Genomic DNA, 14,401 nt, shown 5'->3' with positions numbered 1-14,401 from the left:
ATTGAAAACAATTAAAAGAGAAACAATAGTCTTTTCAACAAATGTTTCTTCTACAACAGGATTTCCACATGCAAATAATTACACTGGACCTAGACACACACACACACACACACACACACACACACACACACACACATACACACAAATAGGCCCAAGACTTAATTTAAGAGATAACACTATAAAACTCTTGGAAACAATTGAAAAGCTTTAAGACCTTGAATTAAACAATGGTTTCTTACATTTGATACCAAAAGCACATGAATTAAAAGAAAAAATTAGGTATAATGAGTTTATCAAAATTAAAAATGTTGAATATCAAAGAACACTATCAAGAAAATGAAAAGATAGTTTACAAAATGAGATAAAATATTTGCAAATCATATATCTGATGAGCATTTATTATTAAGAATATATGACAATCTCTTCAAGCTCCACTAATAATCTAATTATAAACTAGGCAAAGGATGTTGTAGGGTAGGAGAATATGTCACTCCAAAATATGCCACTTGGCATAAGGTTATTTTGAGCTTAAAGCAATTTAAAAGTATATTAATCAAGAATTTCTGCAAGTTTATTTTGTTTTGATAATAAATAAAACCTTTTTCCCCTTCATAGCCTTAAGTCCTAATGATATAATTAGGGTTTGGTAAATAGTCTATCATCTAGCCTTTGATTGATGGGTAAAGAGTGAATCAGAAATACAATCATTAGTATTTTCTTTCTTTTAAAAATGTCTTACTGAGCTAAAATTCACATACTACTTAAATTTACCATTTTAACAGTTGTACAATTCAGTATTAGTATATTTATAATATTATGAAATCATCATCATTATCTAATCCCAGAACATTTCTAAGACCCAAAAAGACTTCCAATTTCCCCTTCCCCCAGAAGAATCTAGTAATTTGCTCCCTGTTTCTTTTCCTTTCTTTTCTTTTTTTGACTTGTTTATTCCAGATGCTGCATCCAAACAGAATCCTATGCTATGTAGCCTTTTGTGTATGGTTTCTCTCACTTAGCATAACATTTACATTGTAATTTATATTAATTTACTTCCATGCATGTTTAGCTGGGAGTAGTGAGTGATGATTAAGAATTAATTCGGTAACAAGGAAAGAACGGTGCCAAGGGAGCTTTAGGGATGGGTATGATGTAGACAGGTGAGGGTGGTAAGCAAAGGAAGAAAACTGCAAGTGGCCTTGGGAAACAGTAACTTGCCTAGATTTGCTTAAATAGAGGCATATATAGAAAATTTAAATATCAAAATTAAATCTATTAAAACTCTAAAATAAATAAATCTATTAAAAGATGATGTTAGTAGTTTGAATTTTAAAAGTGGTGAGCAAAAATTAAATAGAGTTTCAAAACAAAATGCCACTTACACAGTAGAAAACTGCCCAATCTTCCTAGTAATAAAAAAAGCTTTCATTATTTATTGACAATCAGGAAACTGGCAAGAAGTGTGATAAAATATATAATTGTCAAGTGATATTAAATGCTTCTGAAAAACCATTTCCATGATTTTACACATAGAGAGAAAACATAGTTACTATTTGAAAATATTTAAAATAAAAATAAGTCATAATTATTAACGTCAATGGAATTTGAATTTCAGTAAAGTCTGCATCTTACTTATACTTCTTCAAGGTGGAAGATGAACTACAAGGTCAGTGGTCAAGTTTAGCAAAACACACTCTGCTCTATACACTTGCCCACACTGCCCTGGGCTCTGATGGTTGCGTACCAAAGGTGCACTTGATGGAACACCTGCTGACCACGTGGCTGGAGTTACTTTTGGCTGCCAGTTGGCTCCACCAGTCAACTTTTTCTCTCCAGCATTCCACTGAAGATCTCCCCTAAAATCAAGCAGGCAAAATAAATGATGAAAAACTAGAATTAGAAAAAATGGTGCATGGCTCCTTAGATTCTTTTATTTGGGTTTAAAAGTACTCTGAGTTAAGTGGTAAAAAAGAGAATAGGTTAAAACTTACAGAGCAGTCTTATCATATTGTAACTAAGAAATCTTATACACATTTGAAAAAAAAATCATATATAGTTTGGACCTCAATGATAATAGAAATTTCTTATAACATATAAGTAGGAAAGTATGCCAGAAAATCCATCTGAATTCCTCACTCATTATAGTAAATTCCAAATAAAATTACAATACCTCCTGAACTCTTAGATGGTGTTTAATTTAACATGCACTAATGATGCCATCTTTTGGATTCCTAGAGGGTTTAATAAAGGTTTCACACAAAATATCATGTCTACAAGCTGACTTAGAGTGATTGTAAGGTGCCTCTTTCTGTAAAATGTGTCCTAACTAAATGACAAAACATACATCTAAGAAAAGGGTAGATTGTTTGCTATTCTTCCTTGAAACTGATACTCCATGAAAGACTATTTGAAATCAATGTTAGCTAGGAAGATTGTTATGAATATAGAATTTAAAGCTATTAAAATATTCAAAGCACATCCCCAGGGATTTCTAGACATAACATTGACAATCTTGGAGACAGAAATATATTACTCCTTTTCATTGCTGAGCAATAGTTTGGAGGTGTCAGCAGAATAACAACAAAAACCCCAAATGAAATATAAGCCAACTTTGAAATTATGTAGGCTGAGAATGTGTTGTATGAATTCAATGTTTGATAGTCTCAAATAAATAGAAATACATTGTCAAAAGGAAACCAGGTAATTTCAAAGTACTTACTTTTTTGATGTAGTACCAGAAATTCCAAGATCTATAAATAGATAAAAGAAAAAAAAGCCAATATAAATGTCTATGGTCAGCTTATATGATATTTAAGAAATCAAAGAATCAGAAGTTTAGAGAAAGTCCAAATTTTGCACACATTCAGTTATTTAAAAAACTATATTAAGAGATGTATCTATAAATTTAAGAGTTTTCTTTTACTTCATGATAGACCTAATGATCACATTTTAATATGAACCAGTGTCCAGAAAAGAGTAGACAGAGCAGACTTATCTGAGGACACTTAGGTTTGACCAGTAAATAGCTCTCTAAAATAAGATAGAACTTTGTCTAAATTATAATTAATAATAACTGGTGATAACTGGCTCACTGGGCCTAGACTTTTCATACATCCATGGGGGTTATGCTGAACTCCTGCCTTCTTTCTGCAGGCCTGGAGTCTTAGTATATGCCAGGCAGAGAGTGCCCACATGTCTGGCAGCCATTAAGGGTGCTGAGACTCTGAAGGGCTTCCCTGGGCAGAAACATCTCACACACATTCCTGGGAAAGAGTGTGCTCATCTCTGTGGGAGGCCATCCTCAAACGTGATTTGAGTTACCTCCCTGGCTGGGTGAGAGGCACTTAAGCACATCTTGGGTCCAGAGCTTTCTCCACCCTTCTCAGGTCCGAGGGCTTGTCCATGTGGAGGCGTGTCTGACCACTACCCGAAGACCCAGTTGTCACCCCTGACCTTAGAACACTGCCCCCCCTTAATCTTCATTGGATGGGATTTTCCCCAGAATTTTTTGTTCCCCAATAAAAGTCCACTCTCTGGCATGTTCCCTCTCTCCTCTCTCTCTCTCTCTCTCTCACACACACACACACAAAACACACACTCTCTCTCTCTCTCTCTTTCTTTCTTTCTCTCTCCTCTGCAGTAAACCTCGCTACCATAATAGGTAGCTTGAAGCTGGAGGTAGGAGAAGCCATCTTGGAGCTGGTTTAAAGGTAATTAGAGTCTTGTTTCTTTAATTCAAAACTCCCTAGAGGTTTCTCACATTTCGAACCTTCATTCATGAAGCCAGCGCTGGTCGTGGGCTAAACATCTCTTCATAGAAAAGAGAGAACATAAGAAGTCTGCATATATATTTTACCAGAGTCATTCTCCTCATGATCCAGCTGTGCAACCGAACTGTGCTGCTGTCAAAAATCTCAGCTGTAAGTATAACTGTGTGCTGAGTCCTATGAGTCCTAGTGTATCAGTGGATGTGGGGGTAGTCTTAAAACCCCTACCCAACTGGTTCGATCATTCTACTCTAATTTCCATTCATCTATTAATTCAGCAAAGATTTAATAAGCTTACTTATATCAGACACTGTTCTGGGCAATTGGGGAATACTGTGAAGAAAAGTCAAAGAACAGAACATGAACATTAGCAGTTTAAAAGCTGACAAGTTGTGGTTTTGCACACTGACACACTGGCTCTGCTTACTGACATTTAACCATAGAGGCTTGCAGCAGGTATCAGCTACCTGCAGTAGTAGAAGCAGGAAATAATGCAGTGGGGAGAAAACAATCCCCCTTTGGGTTCAGTGCAATAAAAGTCCCTAGGCTGTATGAGCTGAGTCCCTAGGTTGTTGACAAGCTTGTACTCATACAAGGAATGTAGAATGCACTCTCCAATAGAATTACACAAACTTTCTTGCCTTGATGTACCCCAAACTTGTTTATGTACAAAAGTGAAAGTCCTGCTGTGCCTGAACTCAGACTTTGGGAATTATCCCTCTGGGCTGTGGCACCGATAAAATGTTGCTTCCAGATCTAGGTGTCCTGACCCTCATTTCCCACAACCTAGAGCTTTCTAGCTTGAGTTAACAGCCAGTACAAAGGTCCTAATAAATGCAGGTTGATTTGTTAGAGAACATTAATATTTATTTCATCCAAATCTTGACATCACAAAATAGAATAAAATGTTATTCTATAACTCAGAACACCAAATACAGAAGCCATTACACATAATTTCAGTCTTCATTTATTTTTTTTAAAGAGACAATGTTTCACTGTATTGCTTATGCTGGCCTCAAACTCCTAGGCTCAAGGGATTCTCTTGCCTCACCCTTCCAAGCAGCTAGGACTACATGCGCCAACAGGCTTGGCTTGTCATTTTTATTTGTGAAAGATAAAGAAATTTCATATTTAAAATTTATTTTTCAAAACAAGACTAAACTCTAAATCTCCATATATTAAACAATTAAAAAGCTGAACCACATATTTATGCCTGTTGATGCAAAAAAGGCAAAAATAAGCAGATGTGTTACAGATGTGTGTACTCAACCCCTTCTGCATTTCTGTGGCAGATGGGCCTGTAAGCTGAGGCCTAGCATTACTGCAGCCAGGTGCCTGCAAAGAAGGTTCTGAAATAATAAGCACTCAATATTGGAAGAGAAGAGGAGGAACTGCCACTGGGCGAGACAGAGATTCAGTCTCAACAGAAGCTTTGGCTAACACTGGGAAGTGTTTTTAAAAACATTTTTTGCTGAGATATAGCTCACATCACAAAATTCACCTTTTAAAGTGCACAATTCAATAGTTTTAGTGTGTTCACAGAATTGTGCAACCATCAAAGAATTTTAGAATATTTACACCATCTCAAATGGAAACCCCGTGCTCATTGGTGGTTACTCCTCTTTCTCCCTTTTCTCTCTGCCTCTTGCCTCTGCCCATTTTCCTATTGGACACTTCTTATCAATAGTATCATGTCATATGTAATATTTGGGGCCTGCTTTATTTCACTTAGTGTAATAACTTCATGGTATATCCATGATGTAGCAAGTTTCAGAACATCCTTCTTTTCAAATACAAATAATATGCATTTTGTATGTATACTTCTTTTGTATACCCATTCATTCACTGAATGCTTCTACTTTTTGGCTATTATAAGTAATAATGCTGTGAACATTTGTGTACATGTTTTTATATAGATCTGTATTTTCATTTCCACTCCATATACATAGGAGTGAAATTGCCGAGTCGTCTGGTAACTCTACACTAACACTTTGAGGACCTGTGAGACTTCTTTTCATAGCACTTTTACTGTGTTACCTTCTCATAAGCAGTACTGGAGGGTTTTAATTTCTCCACATCCTCATCTACACTTGTTATCTGTCTTTTTTATTATATACATCCTAGTGGATGTGAAGTGTTTTGTCATTGTGGTCTTGATGGCTAATGATGTTCAATATCTTTCTACATACTGACTGGCTACTTTTATAAATTTTTTTTGAAGAAATGTCTATTTGCGTCCTTTGCCAATTTTTAAACTATTATTTATTTTGTTATTATTGAACTATAAAAATCCCCTATACATTTATAAAGTCCTTTAGGAAATATGTGTTTGCTTTTTAAAAAAATTTTTAAGTTTGTTTTAATTAGTTATGCATGACATTAGAATGTACTTTGATACATCATATATAATAGAGTATAATTTCTCATTCTTCTGGTTGTACATGATGTAGAATCAAACTGGTCATATAGTTACGTACATACATAGGGTAATAATGTCTGATTCATTCTACTATCTTTCCTACCCCTCTTTTTACTTTCTTGATGGTATCATTTGTGCACAAATTTTTGATTTTGATGAATTCCTATTAATCTTTTTATCTTTGGTTGCTCGTGTTTTAGGTATTGTATCTAAGAAGCCACTGTCTAATCCAAAGTCATGAAGATTTATGTCTAAGTTGTCTTCCGAGAGTTTCATAGTTTACATTTATGTCTTTGATTCCTTTTGAATTGACTTTTGTGGGTGATATAAAAAGTTAATTTAGTTCTTTGGCATGAGGCTATCGAGTTGTTTCAGCACAAGTTATTAAAAATACTAGCTTTTCCCTCATAATGGTTTTGGCATTCTTGTCAAAATTGATTTTGTCTTTATACATGAAGGTTTGTTTCTGGGCTCTTTATTTATTGATCTATACGTCTACTGTTACGTCAGCACCATTTGTCTTGACTACTATAGCTTTGAAGAAATTTTGAAATTAGGAGATGTGAATCCTCCAAATTTGTTATTTTTTAAGACTGTTTAGTTTTTCCTCAAGTGGATTAGTTTTTTTTTAGCTGAGATAATTCTCAAAGATGGTTGAAGCTGGGGGCTGTTGGTTGAACACTCTTATGCTACCATAGGATATGAGTTCTTTATTTATCAAGGGGGACTTAGGTGATATAGTATTCAACACGTGAAATCTCCCAGTGAGTTGAAGGAAACATTCAATTATCTTCTCCCTGGGTGTCATGAAAGCATTTCCATAGATGCCCCAAACAAGAGCAACGAATGAAAAGCAAAAAGCATGTACACAGGACGATGCATAGGTTAAAGATGTCTGTATCAGTGATCTGCTAAGGTTTTGATACTGTCTGGAGTCATGAAAGATATCTGCAATGGTAAACCCATTCACCTTAATGGAAATTAAAATTCAGAGTTAAAAAGAAAGGTCAATCTTTGTTATAACTGCCCTCATCGCCTAGGCCTTACTCCTTCATTACTCAGCTCCAGCGTCTAGTCTCCTTCATATTCCTTGAAATTGCCAGGCTATCTTGTGCCCCAACATCTTTGCACTGTCTTCTTTCTTGGCCCTTAAATGCTGTCCTTCATATAGATATATAGTTTACTCCTTTACCTTCAATTTTTTGCTCAAATTTTACTTTCTTGGTAAGGCTTACTCTAACTACCACCTGCAGTGCTCCCACTTCCCCTCTGCCTGTTCTCTTTCTCTCCATGGCAGTTGTGACTCCGCATACTATAGAATTTGCCTATTTTCAATTATTTACTGTTTGTCTCTGCCCTTCCCAATGGCCATAAGAATAGAAACATTATCTGTTTTCTTCATGACTTATCTCTAAAGCCTGGAAGAATGCCTGATATAGCATTATCAATGCCTGATATAGAAAACTATTTGTTAAATGAATGACTGAAACTCAGATACATAACTTGCACATATTCTGCATTTAATATAACTTATTGTATTCTAATTTTCAAATAGATGGAGAATTAAGTACTTATTATGCATAATGAACTTGGTTTCACCCTTGTGTATGGTCCTTAATTAACTATGTCTTTGATGACTTAGATTAAAATGTTCAATATCTCTAGTAATTAGAGAAATGCAAATCAAACAACTCTAAGATTTCATCTCACACCAGTCAGAATGGCAGTTATCAAGAATACAAACAACAATAAGCACTGGCAAGGATGTACAGGAAAAGGCACGCTCATACATTGTTGGTGGGACTGCAAATTGGTACAGCCAATCTGGAAAGCAATATGGAGAGTCCTTAGAAAACCTGGAATGGAACTACATTTGATTCAGCTATCCCACTCCTTGGTCTATACCCAGAGGACTTAAAATCAACATACTATAGTAATGCAGCTACATCAATGTTTATAGCAGCTCAGTTTACAATAGCTAAAGTGTGGAAGCAACCTAGATGCCCTTCAGTAGATGAATGGATAAAGAAATTGTGGTATATATACATGATGGAATATTACTTAGAGTTAAAAGAGAATAAAATTATGGCAATTGCAGGTAAATAAATGGAGTTGGAGAGTAACATGCTAAGCTAAGTAAGCCAATCCCCTAAAACCGAAAGTCGAATGTTCTCCCTGATAAGTGGATGTTGATCCATAAAGGTGGGAGGCATGGGAAAAATGGAAGAATTTTGATTAGGTAAAGGGAGGAATGACAGTGGAGGGGGTATGGGGGCAGGAAAGATGGTAGAATGAGATGGATATCATTACCCTGGGTACATGTATGACTGCACATAGAGTGAGATGCTACAGAGAAATAAAAAGTTATGCTGCAATTGTGTACAATGAATCAAAATGTATTCTATTGTCATATATACCTAATTAGAATAAATAAGTAAAATACAAAAAAGATTATCATATGCTTTTCTTATTTAGTTTATTAACATGGTGAATTACCCTGAGTTTTTTTTTTTTAAGTGGCATATGTACTGTTAATGAGAAACTGCAGTAGTAAGTTTTTACCTTCCGAGGACCTGTATAGTGTAAAACACTAAGTATTTCTATCTAATCCTTGATAAACTTAGCCATGAGTGAAACCCGAAACAAAACATGAAAAGACAGAAAAAACCAATTAACAAATGCTTCAGTTAAAGAAAACTAAACTACTCACTGCCTACTAAGCTGGCAAGAGATGAATCAAGGTCACTCCCAAGGGCTTTGCTGGCTGCCATTGCAGGACTGGGTGGTATCATTGAGACAGGTGCAGGCTGCCCAGCTGGTGCCATGGTTGGCATCAGAAGATCACCTAGACCATCAAAAACTGGAAATCAAATAGACCAGGTTCAGAATAATTGAAAAATGGGCCATGTTCAAAATCAAAGAGTTATTATCTTGAAAACTTATGGAAATAAGTGAATATACATTCTTATAAAAGAAGGCATGTAATTCACTCTTTTCATGACTAGAACACTAAGAACATATCTATATATGTCTACTCAGAAAGTATGGAAATACTAATGGACATGAACAAAGATGGAAAAATGGGAAAAAAAAGCTGTATAATGTACAGGAAAGAACACAGATTGGGGTTGCAATTCAGCTTCATGCCTCACCAGCTGTGAGACCCTGAGAAAGCTATTCTCTGAGCTTTTAGTTTGCTTATCTGCAAATGGGAAGAGTACCATTAATATATGGCTTTGTTGTGATGATTAAATTAAATATACATACCTATATATTTATTATAATGCTTGCTCTGTGTAGGCACTCAATTAGTGGTAACCATTGCTACTCTTATTAAAAACAACCACCAAAGCACTCTTTATTCAAAATGGCAGTGATTTATAGCAAAACCTAAATGATTTATTCTGGAAACCTAAGATGTTTACTTCTAAAATTATTCTTAAATGAGTAAAGAAGATTGAGTCTCCTATGAAATTAATACCAAAATAAAAGCTGATATAATGGTTGGCAACTAGAGATAAGTATTTAAAAAACAGTTGATTTAAGAGGTAGCAATGTTAATTTTCCTCTAATAACTGAAATTAATTTTGGTTCTACCTTTAGGGGCTATTTAAATTAAAAGGTATTTTAGATATTAGAAATAAAATGCCATCCGTGGTAGTTCCTGATCACCACATAACATATATCACTTATTCGGTTCCTAGAAAAAAGAAAGACCATTCAAAATACAGACTCAGGGTTTTCATGAGATATTGCTAATAGCTACATAGAAAACTTTGTGGTTGTTGAATTTTATCAAAAAGTTATACATATCTATGAGAAACACAATACAGTAACTCTAAAGTAAAGAAGGACAACATTCAAGTAGGCACTGGCAATAGAAGCAACCAAATTGTCAGGCAGGGAGTAGATTTAGGGTGTTTCTGAAACACATTTAATTGCCAAAAACTCACCAATTGAAAATTTGTAGTAAGGACCCAGCGTGGGAAGAGTAGAGAATGGAAGAGAATACAAACAGAGTGACAGCAGTGACGAAAGGTTAAAGGCAGCAAAGAAACTACTTGTGTCTCACTTTATAAAACTGAGGGCCATGCAAGCTTCACAAGGTGTAAGCAACAGCAAGGGAAGGGGTATCCTCATATTCAGGGACTGTACAAAGATTGAGTGCAAAGCACTTGTTTTTCCTTTACCAGCTATAAATCATGTGCACGTACACTCATGCATATAGATGATGTGCATGTTAAATTAGATTTCTGCTAAAAAAAAGAAAACAGAAACAGAAAGGATTGTAGTTATTCTTAAGGCTACCAAGATGTATTGGAAATTTTGATTTAAGGTATAGAATGAGAGATTTTGTGAAGTTTTAGCACCAGGTTATCACTCAATATTTTCCTGTTGTAAATTTCCTGAAAATGCACAAACTTTAGGTGGTGCATTTTATTTATCAGAATAAATGACAAAAGTGTTTGAAAATCACTGCCTTACCTGAAGGATCAAAGGAGCTGCTGCCAGACGTTGAAGGCGTTGTTCCGAAAGCTGCCTCAAAATTGGGCTGTAGCAGATTATTCTGAGCTGGAGTCACTGGTGATGGAGAAGGGGCCATGAAAGAACCCCCAAATCCTGAAAAAAAAAACAGTTGCAGAAAAATATAAGCAAAAACAGTGAGAGGTGGGTAAAAGCCATAACAACAGAAAAAAAACTGAAAAGGAAATGAACTCATGTAGATTAGTGAAACTGGGGAATTTTTAAAAAAGTTTTCCAAGTATCTTAATATGCCATGTATTAGTTAGAGACTTAATTTGATTATGAACAAGAAAGCACACAAGAATATATACCCATATTTTAAAAAATATTTATTTATCTTTTAGTTGTAGTTGGACACAATACCTTTATTTTATTTATTTATTTTTATGTGGTGCTAAGGATTGAACCCAGGGCCTCTCATGTGCTGGGTGAGTGCTATACGGCTGAGCCACAACCCCAGCCCAAGAATATATACCCTTATTAAGAAAACCTGTGGCATCCAAATCAGTTATTATAATGTAGAACATAAAACAAAGAAAGAATCATTAGGGTTAAAATTCAGATAATGATTTTCATTACATGGACATTTTACATTTCTTCAAATCAATACCAAGTATTAGTTGCACACATTGGCATAGTATAATAAAATATAACTTAGAAAAACAAGCATCAAATCCTCCTTAATATTTTTCATATATGTTTTAGGTCTATCGTTGTTACCAAGAATAGGTCCCTCCCATCACTCTTGAGATTTATAAATATGGGGGTGGGTGGGAGGTCCTGTCTCTAGTGCGAACCTCCTCCCATCCAGCTTCTGCAGTGCACCCAGCATGATCCTTTTGAGTAGAAAATGTTGAAGGTTACTTTTCTCAAAGCTTTCAGATTTCTTTACTGTGAATTCCTTTGTAGAGCAATCACCCCTTTCATGTCTTCCCACTGGCCCCTCATCATCCCTACATACTGGGCTGCAGTTATCACTACCATTCCCTATGCTACATGCCTGCTCTGGGAGATCTTCCTTGCCTTATCCTGCCACCCACTGCTGCCAGCTGCATTCCACCACCCACGACCCACATCCCATATTCACACCATTGTCTTTAGTGCCTGGTATGCAGCTCCACCTTACTCCTTATAAGGAGTTTATAATATGATCTCCAGATCCCCATCATATATCTTTATCCCCATGCTCCCCAAATCCAAAACCCAGAGATGATATTCTGGAGTTGGAAGCTGTATCTTTTTTTCTTATCTTTTTCACGAATATTCAGCACATTGCCTAAGACATTAAATTAGGTTTGGTGAATAAATAAAGGACATTTTTTGAGTATGGAAGATAAAGAGATAGTAAAGATTGGTGAAAATTAACCAAACCACAAACTAAATATTTAATCTTTGAAGGTTGGAAGAAAATGACTTTTTTTCAAGTAACAGAAAGAGAAGAAGTTATTATTATTATTATTATATTGCTTCTGTATGAAAATATGCAACCTGTGAAGGAAATAAGTTTTGTCTCTTCATTTTTTGCTCCTTCCCTTCTTGTGCAGTGTAGCCCCAACCTCCCCCATGCTGGGGATCAAATCCAGGATTCTGCACATGGTAGGCAAAGATTCTACATTCTCATCCCATGATTTCTTCAGGCACCAATTGATATTCTATCAAAAGAATTAATTACTATTAGAAGTCTTTGTTATACACAGTACAGACATATGTTTCTTTCAAAGCTAGCTACATAATCTCTTCTTCACAGTTTGCAAAAACACAGTGATTAAAAAAAATCCACTAAAATTACATTTCACTTTATATAAAAACAAATTTATGATTTTGAAAATAACTTCCATTAAACTCTCCAATTTTTTTAAAGGAGGTAGCATAATATTTATGCCATGCTGTTCCTTGAATTGGGTTTATGCTTTCCTTGTATACATATATATATACATATATGAAAAAAATTCAACTGGGTGTGGTAGCACACCTCTGTAATCCCAATTACTCAGGAGGCTGAGAAGATAGGAGGACTGAAAATCAAGATCACTCTAGGCAACCTATATAGACCTGTATCAAAACAAGGTCTATACAGGGGATGTAGCTTAGTGGTAGAGCATTTGTTTAGTATCTGTGATGCCCTGGTTTTAACCCTTAGTTTCACAGCAAACAAACAAAATCTTGAGTTTGGATAAATTGTTCCTTATTAGGAAATGGTCATTTTTCAAGTTCACAGTGGTCATATTTTAGTATTTGAGTGACATTAGCATCACTTCTAGATTTCTTTACTGAGGAAAATATAATTTCCAGATCCCTAAAAACCAATAACATGGAGAAAAGAAAGGCTAGAAGTAACTTTTTTTTTTTTTTTTTTATGTAACTGCTTTGTTTTTAGGGAGATGGGTGGCTGTGTTAATGCTGATTTTTAAAAAACATTATCTTATACCTCTAACTAAATATGACTGTGGTCAATTTACACTATTGTTATATGGTGTACTTGTTATAGTGAATGTGATAGCTGCATTTGATTGGATTTCTTAAAACTTGGCCAAGGAAAGAACACTATATTCCAGAATCACAGTGTAGTAGTATTGGAAAGTACCTTAGGATGTAGGATCTATCTTTGGAACACTACCATTCCACGGCTGGAGGAAGTGACTACAGAGAAACTGAGCACTTAGCCAAGATTTAGCAGAAAGAAAAGGAAAAAGCATACCTTCTTACAGGGCTCATCGGCTTAGTGCTAATGTGTTTCACTTGAAGTCAACACCAAATCTACAGGTGAATAAATAATGGTCCCTGAAAAAAATCAGTGCCTCTTCTAAGGAAGTGAACTGTAAAGCCAACATTGGCATGAGGCTCCCCAAGGGCCAGGTATTGTTGTAAGCATTCTTTTTTTAGGTAGAACCATTTGAAACACATGAACTGCCTAAATTTTATCATTGAGATCTCACAAAAACAGTAATTTCATATGGTTCAACCTAAAACATACATTTAATTTAGCTAATTTAATTCTTACAACCACCCCAAAAGGTTTAACAGATGAGAAAACTGAGGTCAGAGAGATAAAATAATTTACCCAAGGTCATGTTATGACAAATGGCAGATCCAGGATTCCACTGAAGAATCCTCCAGAGTCCAGCTCCTTGGCACTGCACAACATGGACTGTTGTTTCTCAGACCCAGGAATAAGGCTGGAATTTATCCTTGTATGGGTTCATAAACATATATCTTGAAGGATAATTTTTTCACCTGATATTCAGCCCCCTCTTTCTCTGGCATTGGGGATTAAACCCAGGAATACTCTACACTGAGCTGAATTCCCAGCCCTTTTTATTTTATTATTTTGAGAGAGGGTCTTGCTAAGTTGCCCAATCTGGCCTTGAACTTGCAATCTCCTTGCCTCAGCCTCCCAAGTAGATGGTATTACAGGTATGTACCACCATGGCTGGCTTCAGTATACTCAGTTCTTATGAAGTATATGCTCTCACAGGTCGAGGGTAATTAAATATATATTAAGTGATATAAAATGATCAATTGATTATTTTAAAGAAGAGATTCACTATTGCTATACTATATAAAGAACTAAACAGGAAATGAGGAGCTTGGGAAACTTCTGTTAAGTGACTGAAGCTTTATAGCCATGGAATAGAGGTAAATAATAGAAAAACCCAAACCATTATCTTTCTGTACGGTTCTAAGTGATATT

The 14,401-nt window shown here is 35.4% G+C and overlaps 1 protein-coding gene across 27 annotated transcripts in view; it reads right to left on the bottom strand.

Annotated features, from left to right (window-relative positions):
* Positions 1-14,401, bottom strand: part of Snap91 (synaptosome associated protein 91) — a 114,961-nt gene that overhangs the window by 6,527 nt on the left and 94,033 nt on the right. For 18 of the 27 annotated variants that reach the window (XM_076859951.2, XM_076859949.2, XM_076859960.2 and 15 more), the window contains 4 exons: positions 10,672-10,806; positions 8,897-9,046; positions 2,720-2,750; positions 1,745-1,856 (listed from right to left, as the gene is read on the bottom strand). In XM_076859951.2, coding sequence (XP_076716066.2) covers positions 1,745-1,856; positions 2,720-2,750; positions 8,897-9,046; positions 10,672-10,806 — 428 coding nt within the window. The remainder of the gene's footprint in view (positions 1-1,744; positions 1,857-2,719; positions 2,751-8,896; positions 9,047-10,671; positions 10,807-14,401) is intronic. The other 9 variants (XM_076859955.2, XM_076859962.2, XM_076859966.2 and 6 more) reach the window with 2 other exon arrangements.

This window comes from Callospermophilus lateralis, chromosome 6 (genome assembly GCF_048772815.1).
Source record: "Callospermophilus lateralis isolate mCalLat2 chromosome 6, mCalLat2.hap1, whole genome shotgun sequence".
In the NCBI taxonomy this organism is placed as follows: Eukaryota; Metazoa; Chordata; class Mammalia; order Rodentia; family Sciuridae; genus Callospermophilus; species Callospermophilus lateralis.
The sequence above is the reverse complement of the archived record's forward strand: the minus strand, read 5'-3'. Positions and strand labels throughout refer to the sequence as shown.